Genomic DNA, 16,763 nt, shown 5'->3' with positions numbered 1-16,763 from the left:
CTTCGGCCCAGGTGATGATCTCAGGATCCTGGGATCGAGCCCTTCATCGGGCTCCTTGCTCAGCAGGGACTCTGCTTCTCCCTCTCCTTCTCTCTCTGTCTACTCTTTCAAATAAGTAAATAAATGATCTTTAAAGTGAATCTGGCACATAAATCTGCTGGCTACTGATATCTTTGCCAAGAGTTATTTTTCTCTAAATCTTTATCTGCCGGCCCACATTTCTGTGCCCCACTAACACCTCATCGCCTCACTTGTGCGAGGCCACAGGTTCAGTGCTGGGCCTGCGTCTTCCTGTGGCTCTGGACCCAGGAGTGGCCTCCACCCTCTCAAGCGCAGCAGTATTGAGGTGCTTGTTACTACTGTCATCTTTGTGCCTGTTTCCAGACACCAGAGTGCTCTGTTGAGGAGCTGGCCAGCCCTGTGGCGTCCTCACTTGAGAGCTGATTGCAGGGCTCTTTCAAGGTAGTTTTGTAGTGCACAGGCTCACGCCTTGTATTTGTAGTAGCTATGGAAACTTTAGAAGCTGTCTCTCTAAAGCTAAGCGCACAATAAAGCACTTCACGTGTTGGTAGGATTAGACTTTAGAAGATGTTTAATTTTCTCCCCCACTCTTTCTTTCCGTCTGTCTCTTTGGAGAGGGAACAAGAGGGCAATGTGAATATTAACTGGGCCTCGCTTTAATCTCCCTAGTGACACTTGGGGCTGTCTAGGGCTGCGCGGGCTGCCCGGGGCCCTGGGCTTTCACAGCCGCTAACAAGGACAGCCATGCATATTCATGAGCTGAGCTCGCGCGTGAGACCCCATTTGTAAGGGCTGTGTTTCAGTGTTTCTCTTTTCAACTCAAATTTTATGAAAGAAACAACCACTGAATTTGGTTTTTTAATGATTATTAAGTCAGAAACCCCAGACAGTAGTGCTAAAATGTTCTCACTGGAAACAGGGACAAAGTAGAGCACGTCTGTGTGGCACTTAATTTATAGACAGACAACACAGCCCCCAAGTGCGGGTGCTCACTGGGGGTGGAAATGCAGAGCAAGCCTTTCAGATTTGCCCAGGAAAAGTGTGGAGCAGAACGCAGCATTCTGACTTCACGAAATCCTCCTCTAAAAGAGGAAATGCGATTCCACTTATGTAAGAATGTGAAACATTTAAGTGAAAAGTGTGGGGTTTTGCTGCTTGGCTATTTCCTATTCTCAAGGTGTGCCAAGAAGCTGGCTCCACGCACATCTTCCTGCCCTTTAAACACCAGTTTTGAACACACAAAAAAATGCCTTTCCTGCTTTGGGTTTTACTGCCTCTTTTGTTAGGTTGTCCATTTGGTGGCTGTGCCAGGGATCTGTCCCTGGAGAAGTTCACAACTACCGCGTTTTGTTCCTGGACTTGGGCCGGCCCTACTAGGAGCAGCACCCTTGCCCGTTCTGACTGTCGGGAATCTTCACCACTCTTGTTCTCTCCTCTGCGCTCCTCTCTCCCTAGGTACAAAATGGGGGCGTGTAGGGTAGGCGCGTTTTAGTTTTCCAACACTGTAAACGGTGAAGTGCTACAAAGCTACCATGGCAGGGCTTTTACAAAGTGTGTCGGTTGCCTCCCCACAATGGACGTGATTGAGATCTCCCCTCTCGTCCGCACTCACGAGAATCCTCCTGGGGTCTGTTGTCATGGACCCTTTATTGACACTGTGCATGCAGATTTCTTGCCTGGGTTGCATTTATATTGGTTTACTTTCATCTAATCCTTCTACCCTGCAAAGCCCTGAGTCAGGAAAACACCCCGAGAACAAGAAGGACCCAGTGCAGGTCAGTGCAGTGTCACCACGGCCCCACCCACGTGGTGAGTGGGAAATAGCATTCACTGGATCAGACGTCCAGCAAACTTTGCCTAGCACCATGCTTGGAACCAGTCGGTGACCCAAGACCTCACACTTGCTCAGGAGGAGTTCACGGGGTGTTTGGGTGGACAGATACAAACAGTCACAGCTCACGTGGTGTCCACAGCCCACGCTGTGTCAGGAGCCAGACTGGGTGCTAGGGCTACAGAGATGAATTCGGTGTGGCTCCCGCCCTCACGGTGCTCACAGACAGGTGAGTGCAGTCCAGTGGGCTGGGCCGAGGGCTGGCGGAAGATGCTCTGCAAACACGCAGTGGGCACCCCTGACTTAAACCACTCAGAGGCAGTGCCCGGCGTGGCAATGTTGCCAGAGCCCAGATGGGAAGGCCCCCGGCAGAGAGGTGCACTGTGACCATTGGGCGGGGGTCTCATTTGCCCTGCAATAGAGTTTGATCACTGAAGCCCTGGATGCTGGTGCATTCTCCAGAGACCCTCTGCCTTTCATCTGGTGGCCTCAAGGCTGGCATCGGAGTCATCCGTTACAGAGCCAGCACCCCCTCCGTTTCCAGGCGCGCTCAGGGTGGATATGGAATTTTGGATTTCCTGTTGTCAGTACATTTCAGTGAATCACCAAGAAGCTTTAGAAGGAAGTGCTTTGCCCTCTCATTAGCATTCGGGAAATTGTACACATGAGCTAAAATTCCTCAGTCGTATGGATTTTCTTGCCTCAATTTCCCCTTCAGTTGTTTGCTCCTTCAGCAGGTCTCCTGACACTGCCTCCCCCTTTTCGTACAAAAAGTGAGGAAATGAATTTGTAGAATGACGTCATTCTGGATGAGAAATTACTTGCAGCAAACGATTCATAGTTCAGAAATTCACTTAACACGTTAGAAGTCTTTCTCATCCAGGATCCTCATTTTTATTCTCTATGCTGGTGTATTATTGTAGGGGTCCCGTGATTGTGGAAAAGGGGGAGACAGTCACATGTAGGCTTTGTGCATTTGAGTATTTATACGGTTCTAGCTCCAGAAAGAAAAACAGCTCTTATAAAGGTACTGGAGGTTTTATCATCTAAGGATGATGGATAAATGGCAGAAGGACGTTCTCCCACCAAAGCGGGACCGCTAATTATAGAATCAGCATCAGCTGGGCATCAGCAGTTCCTATTCTGTGCCATCTGGAACAGGTTAGTCACTTTATACTCACAAGTGGTTTGGATGACAAACCTCCAGAGACCAGCGGGTCACTCACTCAGCAAACATCTGCTCATCCTTTTCTCAGTGCCGCCCGCAGCCCCGCCAGGAGGAGCCCGGAGAGGCAGGGCCTGCTTAGACCGTCTGTGATCAGAGGAGCACAGAGGTCCTGTCAGAGTTGTGAACCGGTGCGGGTGATGGAAGGACCGGGAGGGAGCAAACTTTTAAAACCCCAGAAGATACGTCCTGACCAGAAAACTGCCGTGTTTTCTACATCTCACTTGTCTGACTTTAGTGGACAGGCTCATTTTTTTATTGTTTTGCTTTGAGGTTACTGAACTAGGGAAACAGTTTGATTTCACATCCTTTCTCAGACACTCCGAGAAAGAGCCATAGGCGTAATGCACACTGAAGCCTTTCTCTGTGGCTTCCTGCGTCCAGCTGAGAGACTGAGAAATGTCTCGGCCCCTGGCCTCATGGCTGTGCTGGAAGCTAGAACAGGGCCAGAAGCAAGGACCCTTCAGGCTCATGAGCCTGATACATTCTGGAAGCACAGGTTCCCCCCATCCTGACATCAGAAATGCCTGCATGGGAAACATCTGGCAATCAGGGGAAAAGGCTTGTTTTTCTTGCCAACTTCCATCCGACTGTGGGCAGAGAGGCCCTTCTTCATTGGAGAACGTGTTCACTGTCCCCTGAGTGTTTTGTTGTTCTCTCCGGATCAACAGAGGGAGGCAGGCCCACTGTTCTTGGCATCTCTGACGCCTCCCTGGTTCCAATGCTGGAGACTGGTTGGTACCTCTGGCAGTTTCTATACAATCTTACAGAACGACATAACGCAGCAGCTTAATGCCTCCCTGAGATTTACACAGTTCTTGGTAACCAAATAAAAGACTTCTCAGTAAATAATACTGCGATTCTGCCTTCGTGGGCTGTCTTCTGTCTGCTGTGAGGGATGCTGTGCAGAATATGCAAAATTAGGGCGGGGGCACAGCAAGGCCAGAATGACAAGACGCTTGCTTGAGAGCACAAGTATTCAAACTAAGTACAGCAAATCCTTCAGAGGTTTTCTAGCTTCATCTTTAAAATGCAGTGGAATGAGGGAAATTCCATGATGACTCCTAGGAAACAGTCCTTATTTATAACTGAGCTTGCTTTAAACAAGATGAGTCTCTTGTCTACTTCTAACTTGGCATCTTTCTGACTAATGCTGTCGTGCTCTTATTCTTATCCTGGTAGCTCAATAACATGGTTAACATATGTACGCACACACCCACGTGTGATCATACACTTCAGATGTGGCTGCTCCAAGCCTTTGCTTCCTTGCTCATTCATTGAACAAATCCTGCTTAAGTACATCTGTGTGCTGGACATCACACACACATGCACACACACACACACGCATGGGACATACATGTACAATGTGTGTGCTACATCCTTTTAATTACTTATTTGGTTACATATTCTGAGCACATCCCCAGAAAGAATTTGCTGTTACCGTGTTCCTCCCCTCCCTTCCCAATAACGCTCATGTAAACTTCTGAAACAGGAAAGTATGTTGGCAGATTCCTTTACTCCGCCTCCAGTTCTGACCCAGTGGGTGGTGTACGCCATCCGAAACCTTACTGAAGATAACAGTCAAAACCAAGATCTGATCGCAAAGATGGAGGAGCAGGGGCTGGCGGATGCATCCCTACTTAAAAAGATGGGTTTTGAAGTTGAGAAGAGGGGTGACAAGCTGATTCTGAAACCTACCAGTGACCCACCTCCACTGGTGAGTGCCACAGCGAGCCACAGCGAGCCACCGCTCCCTCCCGGTCCCATCTCCCTGTTAACCTCAGCCCGTTTCTTCCTGTGAGAACACAGATGGGAGCACTTTGCCTTCTAAAATGGCCAAGAAAGCCCTAAAGTTAATTGCAGATAATTTTGTTCAAGCTTTATGCTGCCATGGTCTTAAAAGTTCAAACTCATTTTAGGGGAGAAATATAAAAATCATATCAAAATTTTTACAGAGTCAGAATTTCTGATGGGAATTAGATTTTCCTGGAGAGATAGCTAATGTTGGCTACTATGAAAAGAAGAAGCTCCCTATATAATACTAAATGAGTTGTTTCAAGGTTTCTCTCTCAGCTTTTGACCAAAATTTGCTGGGTTTTTTTTTCCTCCCATGACTCTTATAAATAGATGTTATATTTGCAATTTTGTTTCTTTTTCCTACTTAGTGAATGAACTCTCCATCAAAATACCTGAATTTTTGAAATCTGTTTCATGGATTTTTCGTCTTCTGCAGTATGTGAAATTGCAAGTGTTTGAAGATTTATTACGTGCAAATTCAGGAACACATGAGTCCTTTAGATAATAGAGTTTAATGTGGATAAGCTTGAAAGTGAACGTACATGAGTATTCCATTGTTTCTTTGCTTAGAAACTGTCTGGTTTGCCTTTGTCCCCCTGGATACAGTGTGCATTTAAGTAATATATTGTACTTACTGTGGCAGCAGATAATAAATTCTTCTCTTGGAGGGTGCATCCCTTATTTGGCAAAGACTGGGGCATTTGCTTGGATTCCATTTGTTCCTTCAGATGGCGAATCAGCCTGATTCCTTTTCTTCTCTGCTCGTTGGGTTTTCTGAACTCTGGCAGGCAGTTGAAGTAGTTTCTCACTGTGATTAATTCTAGCAATCTCTTTTCACCCTTTCTGCCTTTCCAAAACATTGACAAGACTCATTTCCAGCTAATTAATTCGAGAGATGCTGAAGAATAGAGAAGCTTGCTCTTCATTTTAGGGACTGGGCTATGCTGTCACTGAGCCCGTTCCCTTTAGAAGGTTGCAGGGAGTGAGTGGGGAGAGCGTGTGGGCCATTAACTCTTCTCTTTCCAAATCACCCGGGAAGAGATCTCCGGGACCCATTGTGTCCCCAGAGGGATGCCCGCATTTTACCCACTTTCGTGTGTCTGAAAGGGGTCTCTGTGCGCAGGCCCACAGGATTAAAGAACATCCATGTCTTGTTCTGTTTCAAAGGCACAGTCTCCTAGAGTATACCACTCCAGCTTCGGCCACGGCTCCCACTTTCTGGAGTTGAAAAAGTAGCTTTGGGGATCAGGAGCAAATTTGACCTATATCTTTCTATTTCTGTCTGTCTGTCTCTTTCTATATATGTGTGTGTATGTATATGTATATGAGTGTGTGTGTGTGTGTGTATACACACACACATTAGAGCTGGAGCTGGATTAAATGAGTATTGAAATCTTAGCTCATTGATAAAGCCGACAAAAGCTCTAGAAGGGGGGTCACGTATGAACATTCTTGAACAACCAGTTACTATAAACTCTCTAGAGATTTTGCACAGTTCCTGTTGAACCTTCCAAAATAAAAACAACAAAGACACAGCCAGGAGTTCTACAGAAATACTGATTGTTCCAGAGTAAAGTGCGTCTAAGTTTTTTTGTAGCCATACTTAACTTGCTTTGTAAAAACGGCTGAAGCATGTTCACAGTGAAATAAAAGTTGTCCCAAGTGCTAATGTATTCTCTATTTCTGAAGAAACATCAACTTCTAGAATTATGGTTATCTATAAATAACAGTTTCTTCTCTCATTTATGGCATTCCATTGGTAGAGAAACCTTTGCAAAATTTAAAATGCACAAAAAAGTCATTCTTTTCTGGGACACAAAGAGTTAACATCCTGTTCTCTAAGTAGAGGCCCGCCAAAGGGAAAAAAAACAGTGGGAGTCCCTTTTTCCTTTTAACAAGTTTGCAATAGACACTTCTTTTTCTTCTTCTCTCAATGGATGTATGCACACCAGTGGAATCAAACAAACATGTCGGTATAAGCCATATAATAACAAACACTAATAAACAAAAGGGAACCTTGTGTGGGAACACAGAAAGGGGTAATGGCTGTGTGTTTTCTAACTAGGAAATGTGGGGATTGCATAGTGAAAACATGCTGACGGCGGCATTGTGGCTGCTTGGATGCCCTGGATGGTTAATCCTCCAGCACAGCCAACAGCTTCCCTGTCCTCTACCCAGGACTTGGCGATTCTGAGGGCCTCCTTTTCCATCCTTGCTGCGGAGGATTAAATCACCATCTCAATCAGTCATTTAGAAGAAGAAGAAAGGAAGGCAGGCCAGCTTTACAGCATTTGTAAAGGGACAGAATGGTCACAGCAAGTTTTGTGACCATATTATTGCTTCCAAGAGCAAACTAACAAAGCTGTTCAATTTTTTAGCCTGTTTGATTACAAAAGAAAGCAGGGGAAAGCTTTTCTGCCTGATACTGAATCCCAAGTATTTGCAGAATGATTTTGATTAATGCATTCATTAGCAATGGAGATTAACATTTCAAAAATACTTTCACAGTTTTAGTAATATGCTATTATTATAATTTGTCCATATTTTATATATGTGTATATGTCCATATTAATACACCTCGTAGGGTTGTTTGTGAGTTTTTTTTTAGAAGCTGATACTGCTTACATTTCTGTTCAGTAACTTGTGAATCTGGCCACAGAGCTTGGAAACTACTAAAAGATGTCCATTTTGCAAAATGGGAGATAGAGAAATGACCAAATGTGGTCATTGGGACTACAATTAGTAATTTTTAAATCAAAAATTAACATTATATATATATATATATATATATATATATATATATATATATATCTTATGCCCTTTATCTACTACTACATGAATACCCTGTTCTTTTACCAACACTTGGGATTTAAATGTTATTTAACTGTCACCACTATCCTTTCATTTCCATCCTTGAATGAATAAACAAAGACATTGTAATAGAAATGTCAGTCTCTGCAGGAGGAAGACTTTAAAATACATGTTCCATCATCAGTAAGTTCTCCACATAAAGGAACCGATTTCTACGTGAGAGTCAGTAAAATTAAGATAGAATTGCAAAATGCAGAGAAGTTGAGGAAGAACCCTAACACTGAAAATCTACAAATCCAGCCCTTTGGAAGGTGGGTGGAGGAAAGGGCACTTTGGGCGCTGTCCACGGTCCTGATAATTTCAGCCACAGTGGCCTGTATATGAAAAATCAATTAAAAACCTTGTTTTCAAAATTCATATTTTTTCCCTTGTGTTTGTATGATATAATATCTGTTTTCCTCTTCCCTATAAATTTTATATACTTTTAAGTCAAATTGTGTTTAGGTGATACTTTATGAGTTTGATTTACCATCTATAATATATATGAATTTTAAAGGTAAGTTTTTTCTGTAAATAGTAGTTATAGTATTACCTCATTCATCAGACATTGCTCATCACAACCAGTTATGTCAGTGGAAATGACTTTTTGAAGTTTTTGATAATCCTTTAATGTTTCTTTAATTAAAGCCTTCGATTAGAAACATTAGGTTAAATGTTTCTTTTTGCTCAAACAACATCATATATGTTCTTCATTTATGCACAGTTGTGTCATGCTCATTGTACATTGAGAACTTAGGTGAAGTTTTATAGCACCAGTGTAATTGTGGCCCCTGCTGTGTAAAGCACAGTGGTCAAAAGGCATAAACGGAAGTGAGTAAGCGGGTCACTGGTCCCCATTTTTCCCCCATGTAACTCAGAGCAGACTCCATAAGCTCTGTGCCTCCATTTCCTCACCACTAAAATGGGGTTTATGGTACCACCAACCCATAGGAATGTCTGAGTTACCCTTTTAATGAAAGCACTGACAGTACCTGTTGTGTGGTGAGCATTCATTGCTGCCAAGTACTCTTGCTTTGAGTGGCCTTTCACACATTCACCGTGAGTATATCTGTTGGAAGCACATGGAAACTGCACCTTCCGTCCTGCTGTCCCCATCTCCATCAGTGCTGGAGCACAGGAGGTGCTCACCAAATGTATTTTATTTCTTTAAAAGATACTTATGTAATGCCTTCTGTGTACCAGGCAGTATTCTCAACACTTTGAAAATATTAATCATGTAATATTCAGAGCAATGATACAGTATGTTCTAGTATAATCCCATTTCATGGATGAGGAAGTTGAGTTGCAAGGGTTAATACCGAGGGCCACACAGCAATAAATGCTTAATGATTAATTGTTGTAGTTAATTAGAAGGGAATGAGTGAGGAGGAAAATACGGTTTCTTTCCCAGAAGCATGGGAAGTACATATAGCAGAAATGCCTGGACTGTGGCTCAGGACGTAAGGCAAGGAGAGCTCCCTGGGAAGAATGTGGGCTTTAAAAACAACAACAACAACAACAAAAACACCTGGGTTTAAATCTCAACTCCACATATTGTCAGCTGTGTGGTCTTGAGCAAGATGCTTCACTTCTCAGAGCCTGTCTCCTCAAGCAGAGTACCAGGCAGGCCCTGCAAGTACAGCAGTAAAGAAGGCAGACACAGTCTGGGCTCTTGTGAAGTTTATGTTCTGATGAGAATGACAAAATTAACAAGTAAACGGTTCTCAACCTGCAATTAGAAGCAACTTCCAAAACTCACCCTTCCTGGACCACACCACAGCTAATCCCATCCTTATTTGGGACAGAACCCCAAGCATTGAGCATCATGTTCTAAAAGCTCCACAGGTGAGCCAGGTGTACCCAAAAGATGCAAAGATAGGAAGAAACAGCCATGTTTCTTACAAGAATGAGGGCATCTGTGAAGAAAACAAAGTGATGATACAGGTGGTAAGCATTCTTTCTGAGATGGCCACGTCTGACCTGTGCAGAGAGCTGGCGCAGAGCATTCACAATGAGACCGTGCCAAGCACAAAAGCCAAGGTGGCAAGCTTCACGTGGTCAGCGGCCAGGAGGGTGGTCAGGGGGGCCAATGCCTGGTGAACCAGGGAAAGGTTACATGAGGGAGACTTGGTCAGAGAGGTAAGCAGGAGTTCGATCATGCAGCATCTTCAGAGCCAAGGGGGAAACTTGAATCTTACTTGAAGTGTGTTGGGAAGTTACCAAGTGTCATTCAACATAGGAATGAGAAGACCCACTTCATGTTCTTCAGTGGTCACTGAAGAACAGTGCTTGCTGTTCTTGCTGCTGTGTGGAAAATGAATTGCAGAGGAAAAAGGGGCAGAATTTATGGGGCTACTGATGATGGTGATTTAGACACGCATGGGTCAGTGGCTGTGGAGAGACAGGTTTATATTTGATGTTTGTGTTGGAATTCATAGGGCTTGCTGATGGATTGTAGAGGATGGGCTAACTGAAGTAAAGAAGAATAACCCTTAAAATTTTGTTCAGCAACTAGGTAGATGATGTTCACCGAAGGGAGAAAGTTTGATTTGAAGGGGCGAAGAGAATCGAGATTCTCTTTGGGGCAAATTAAGTTTGAGATGCCTTTGAGACCTCCCAACGGAAATGACTTTAAGAAGTAATTGGGTTTACAAGACTATAGCTCAGAAGACAGATCAGTGCTGGAAATAGATGGCTGGAGACATGTAGATGGTATTTGAAGCCATGGAGATAAATGAGATTGTCTAATGCAGGAGTGTGTATAGAGAAGGGGGCCTACTACAACATGTAGCCCACATTTTAAGCCTACATATAATCCTACACCTAACATAGCTTAAGATATATGCTAAAAAAAAAATCTCAAAGAGTTTCAGTGGCTGCATCATCACAATGTTCCATAATGGACTTAACCATTCTCTGATTATTAGACATTTTTTATTCTGTTTCAGAGCATTATAAATGCTATTGTGAAAATCTTGGTGCATGGAGCTTTATTTGCGTTTTTGGGTACATGCTATGGGAGGTCGGGGAAGGACGATAAGGTTAGGGGGCTAAAGAAGATTTTCTTGGAGAATTATGTATATTAGAAAAGGGAGGGCACTTCCAAATCCATGATGGTTCTGACCAACCTCCTTGTAAAAAGCAGGCTAAAATATTTTTAAACTACTCTTTGAAGGTACCAGGTTGCTAACAAGACACAGTGAAAATTACAAGGCCAGGACCCTGGAATAGACAGAGGCTAGGAGATAAGCCTGGGGTTTGGGCTGCTTTTTCCTCTAGAGGTATTTGACATTTCGGAGAGAGAAGCAAAGAGACTAAGTGGCTGAGTGGTGTTAATCACAGGCTCCAGGAGCAAAGGTGATGGGAAATATTGTGTGGTAAACCTGTTTCTTTATATTGGTACCCCAAAGGGCTATATCAGAAGAATTCTAGAGAATCAGAAATAACTCAGGGACTACACTCAAATATTTTCAGCCCCAGAAATTGAATTTCAGTAACCTGGTGTGCTGTGCCATCAGGCATCCTGGATTACTGCTGTCCCAGGTACCTGGCAACAAAAATCTTCTCTGGGAAAAGATAATCACCTTAGGTCTCAAGTTATTGGTATAACTTTCCATATGTATTTTCTGGCACTCAATCAAAAATAATATGAGGTGACAAGACAACATGATATGAAAATTAAGAGAAAGCATAACTAATAGAAATAAACACAGAAGGGCTCCAGATAAGAGAGTTACCAAATTTAAAACAACCTTGTTCAATATGTTTAAAGAGACAGAAGATTGAAGATTGACATTGAACATGTCAGCAAAGAAGGACACAATATGAAAGGGAATCATGAAAATTCATGAACCGGAGAAAATATAACCAAAATTAAGAAATGGGTAGTTGATTTTAGCCACAAAGGAGAGAAATAATAAATGGAAGACTGACCTGTTGAAAATATCCAAAATGAACCACTAAGAGACAAAATGATGGAAAATTCAGAAGATGGGATAAGAGACATGAGATACAGTGACAAGGTCTAATGTCCATATTTACAGTCTAAGAAGGAGGATGGGTGTTTTGCTTTTTGGTAATAACACTTGAATGTCAAAACTAAGTCTTAGGCTTGAAATATCACCAAGGGGACAGTAGGAAGAGAAAGTTCATGTGAACACCACTTAGATGGCTGATTCTTCCTTCAGTCTCCTAAGTGGTGATTGCATCTGTCTCTCTCCCTCCCTCCCGGCGCCTCCCTCCTCCCCCCTTTCCTTTACAGCAGCCATCAGCTGCTCCCAGCCACTGTTTAGTGATGGCCACTTGTGGATGTTCTTGCCCAGTCTGCATGCACAAGGGGTTGGAGTCGTCATATGGTTAGCATACCGTGGTCTGCCCTCACTTTTTTTTTAAATATTTTATTTATTTATGCATGAGAGACAGAGACAGGCAGAGACACAGGCAGAGGGAGAAGCAGGCTCCACACAGGGAGCCTGATGTGGGACTCGATCCCGATCCCGGGTCTCCAGGATCACGCCCCGGGCCAAAAGTGGTGCTAAACCACTGCGCCACTGGGGCTGCCCTGGTCTGCCCTCTCTTAATGATAAAATAAGCAGGCCAAAAGAATCCATAAGAATATTAAGTTTTTTAAAAAAAGAATATTAAGTTTAGATCAATGCAATTAGTGGGGTTGACCCTATCTGCTATCTGTAGAACGTTGCACCCAACAACTGCAGAGAACACATACTTTCAAAGTATATGTGGAACCACTTAGCAAATCTGTCATTTCGCTGTGCCATAAGACAAATACCAACAAATGTCAAAGGGTTAAAATCATACATAGCATGTTCTGACCCTAGGACAGTTAAGCTACCTATTAAAAAAACTAGAAAATTCCCACAATGTTACAAACTAAACAGTATATTTCGGAAATACCTAAGGGTCAAAGCCAAAAAATGAAAATTAGAAAATAGATTTAAGTGAACATTAATGAAAATGCTAACATACGGGGTGCCTGGGTGGCTTAGTTAAGCGTCCGAGTCTTGGTCTCAGGTCATGATCTTGGTTGGAGTTGTGGGATCAAGCCCCGCCCTGGGCTCTGCCCTCAATGTGAAGTCTGTTTGAGATTTTCCCTCTCTCTCTAAAGTAAGTCTTTAAAAAAAATACTATATACAAAGTTTGTGAACCGTAGCTAAAGCTACTCTTGGTTGGAGATTTATTACCTTAAATGCACATGTGAGAAAAGAAGACAGAAAATCAATCACCTAAATGCCCTTAAGTAGTATGAACATAAATGCACAATTAAAGGGGAAAAAATAAGTAATAGATAGAAGAGCTGAACATAAATAGGAAACTACTACAATTTTAAAAATTAGGAAAAAATCATACAGGAAAGATAAAGCCAAGAATTGGTTCTTTTTTTTAAAAAAAAGCATTAAATTGATAAACGAATAATGGGCACCCGGGAGGTCATTATCAGTTTATGATATCAGTTTATGATACATTATCAGTTTCAATGTCCATTTAAAGTTTGTAGAAGAATATTATGAATACTTTATGCTAATAAATTTGAACTTACATATGACATGAACAAATTCCTTTTTTAAAACAATGAAAAATGTCTTACAATATTTTAAATATTTAATCTTTAAAACTTCTACAGAAAAAACTCCAGGCTCACATGGCTTTAGTAACAAATTCAACCAACATTTTAGGAAGAAACCCTGCCAGTCACACACAGACTTTTCTAGAAAAAGAGGGAACGCTTCACAATTCACTTTGTGAGGGCAGCATAACCTTGATATCAACACCCGAAAAGTTTATTAGAAGAAAGGAAAAGTCCAATCTTATGCATGAACACGGATGGATCCAGGGAGCCTCAACACATATTAACAAACTGTGTATATTAGGGGTGCAAGATTGGTGTACATTTTTTTAGATGTCAATAAACATCACTATTATATAAACAGATTAAAATCATGATATTAATAAAAACAGTAAACCAGGATATTGTGATAAAGAGTATCTACAAAAACTCCTATAGCAAATACACTTTATGAAGAAATGTTGAAATTTTTCAACAAGAATAGCCAAGGCACTCTGAAAAGAACGGTTATCAAAAGTATGAAAGGCAAGATTTGGTACCACAGGATTGTACTGGCACACGATAGATAAATAGAGGAGCAGAATAGAGTCCGAAAACACATTCACATCTATGGACACTTGATATATATAATCTTTTCTTTTTTCTTAAATGGCACTGCAGAGCATGGGGAGAGGGTGATCTCAACAAATCATGCACGTCCCAGTGAATATCTGTGGAGAGTTACGAAAGCTTGACCCCTTCCTTGTGCCATATAAAAATAACAATCCTAGATGGATTGCAAGTCTGAATGTGAAAAGCAAAATGCCAAAACTTCTTGAAAATAGAGTCTCACAACAAATAGGGTAAGATTTCCTAACTATGTTGCACAAGCTGCTAAAATGGACTTTGTTAAAAATTAAGTGACAGTTGGTAAAAAGGCAAGGGAGAGGATACTTGAAGCATATAATTGGCAAAGGGTTCATATCCCAAATAGATTAAGAGCTACGTACCAATTAAAATGTCGTCAAAATGGGCCCACGATGGGACGTCTGGGTGGCTCAGTGGTTGAGTGTCTGCCTTCAGCTCAGAGCATGATCCCAGGGTCCTGGGATCGAGTCCCGCAATCGAGTCCCGCATTGGGCTCTGTGCATGGAGCCTGCTTCTCCCTCTGCCTGTGTCTCTGCCTCTCTCTCTCTCTCTATCATAAATAATAAAAAATTAAAAATAAAAGAATAGAAACCACAGTGAAATACCACCACTACCCACCAGAAGAGCTAAAAATAGAAAGACTAACAATACCGTGTGTGTGTGTGTGTGTGTGTGTGTGTCGGTGAGGATGTGAAGCAGACAGGACTTTCACACTGCTGGTGGAAGGGCGAGTTGGCACGACCCTGCAACCACTTGGGGAAACAATTTGGCATCCTCTGCTAAACTTCGGAGGACTTGCACGATTGCGTGAGCCAGTGTTTCCACTGCAAGGTTCAAACGTAACCAAGAGTGTGCATAGGTGAGCGCAGAGACCGATGAGACGTAACCGTGCAGAGCAGCATTGGATTGTGAGAGCCAGGACCCGGGAAGCTCCCCAGCCGCCAGCGGCGCGAAGGCTCAGCCCTGGTACGTTCAGGGCGTGGGGTCACAGCCCCCAGGAGGAGGTCCCCAGCCTCTCGGGCAAGAAGCTGCACACAAGTGACGACTGTCTGAATATTTCTGTGAGGTGCATAAGCGGATTAAAACCATAGATGTAAGAATAATGGTTCTCGGGCAGCTCCGGTGGCGGTGGCGCAGCAATTTGGCTCCGCCTGCAGCCTGGGGTGTGATCCTGGGGGCCCTGGATCGAGTCCCACGTCGGGCTTCCTGTAAGGAGCCTGCTTCTCCCTCTGCCAGTGTCTCTGCCTCTCTCTCTGTGTGTGTGTGTGTGTGTGTCTCTATGAATAAATAAACAAAATCTTAAAAAAAAAATTAAAAAAAAAAAAAGAATAATGGTTCTCTGGGGAGGACCCGGTGGTTACGCGGGTAGGTTGGGTTTGTGAGAATGCCTGACATTTTGCGTCTTTTTCTGTGTGTTTTCTATTTCCCACTGAACAGGTTCTCACCTGCGTGCAGGTTGGGCTGCTGTCCATAAAGGCCCTAAATTACAGAGGCCCAACAAGAGTGAAGCTTGCTTGTCTTCACATTATAGCCTCTGGTTCCCCCTGTCCCGTTGCCCCGCCATCTCCGATGGTGTCACCCTCGGGCACGGTTGGGGTTGGTGGCCTCTTGTGCCTATTTTCCTGCCTTTGGGAAGAAACAGAGCGAAGGGCCAGCAGTTTTCCTTTGAAGGAAGCGGTCTGGACTTGGCGTGCGTCGCTTTTACTCACTTTCTATTGGCAAGAATTTGGCCCCACGGCCACATCTGCTCCTAAGTGAAGCTGGGCCGCGCAGTCTCCAGTGGGGTGGCTGTGTGGCCCACTCCGTGCAAGTGGTCCCTGACCGCAGGAAGGAGGGACAGCAGGTCGCGGGACGGTTCGCAGGATCGGCGCAACGGAGCTGTGGTTGCCAAGCCTTGCGTGGCTGCTGGGAGGGCAGGGGCTTGGTGTCACCCCCTGGTGTTACCAGCCCAGTGCTGTTTGCTCAGGTGTTTTGTGACTTGAGTGTGCAAAGGGTGAGGAAGCCTGACGATACACGTGGTATTTTGCCCAGAGAAGGGGGCAGGGGTCAGACCTGGCAGCCAGCTGATTCCGGGGCTGAGTGTCGGGAAGGGAGGTGAAGGCCACAGGCAGGAACCAGGTCAATTAGAGAATGAAAAGGAAGCCAGGAAGCCAAGGAGCAGAGCCCGAGAGGGGAGGGTGGGGGTGACGGCCAGAGCACCTCCGCAAGTCCCCGTGAGGGCCTCCATAGGGGAGGCCTAGACTTGCTTTCTGCATTTCAGTCAGTCAGACCAGGATCCCAGGCCATTGGGATCCCGAAGGTTCCCCGTAGTAGTCGCGTGGGCCGGAAGGGAGCTTCAGAAGACCTGGGGCCAAGGGAGCATGTGAGCTCGTGGACCCATGGAGAGGCTCACCCTCCTGCGGGCCAGGAGGAAGCAGCGGGTCCAGGCCCTTAGAGCTCAAGAAAGGACGATGGAGCCTCCATCTCCGAAGGCCTGCTTGTAGGTCCCTGTGAGCCTCAGTTTCCCTATCTGTAAAGGGGTAAGGACTACACAGGCCCTTTGTATTAGGGTTCTCCTGAGGAACAGAAGCTACAGCGTGTGAGTGTGTGTGTTCGTGTGTGTGCACAGAAAGAGGTGGATTCTCAGAAATTGTCACATGTCCCAAGGTCCACATGCAGCAAGGGGGAGACCCACTAGAGACCAAGTCCAAGTCCAAAAGCAGGAGAATACAGATGTCCCAGCTCAAGACAGACAAGAGGAAATCCCCCCTTCTCAGGGGACATCAGCCTTTTGCTCTCTGCAGGCCTCAACTGAACGGATGGGGCCAATCCGCCGGGAGAGCCCTCGG

The 16,763-nt window shown here is 44.2% G+C and overlaps 1 protein-coding gene across 1 annotated transcript in view; it reads left to right on the top strand.

Moving 5' to 3' along the window:
* The window catches only part of ATXN10 (ataxin 10), a 162,402-nt gene extending 156,838 nt beyond the window's left edge, over positions 1-5,564 (top strand). Inside the window, exons 11-12 of the mRNA XM_072843543.1 lie at positions 4,607-4,794; positions 5,243-5,564. Coding sequence (XP_072699644.1) covers positions 4,607-4,794; positions 5,243-5,245 — 191 coding nt within the window. The 3' untranslated portion in view covers positions 5,246-5,564. The remainder of the gene's footprint in view (positions 1-4,606; positions 4,795-5,242) is intronic.
* Positions 5,565-16,763: the final 11,199 nt, after the last annotated feature.

This window comes from Canis lupus, chromosome 11 (assembly GCF_048164855.1).
Source record: "Canis lupus baileyi chromosome 11, mCanLup2.hap1, whole genome shotgun sequence".
Taxonomy (NCBI): Eukaryota; Metazoa; Chordata; class Mammalia; order Carnivora; family Canidae; genus Canis; species Canis lupus.
Note: the sequence above shows the minus strand (reverse complement) of the source record. Positions and strands in the feature narration are given on the sequence as shown.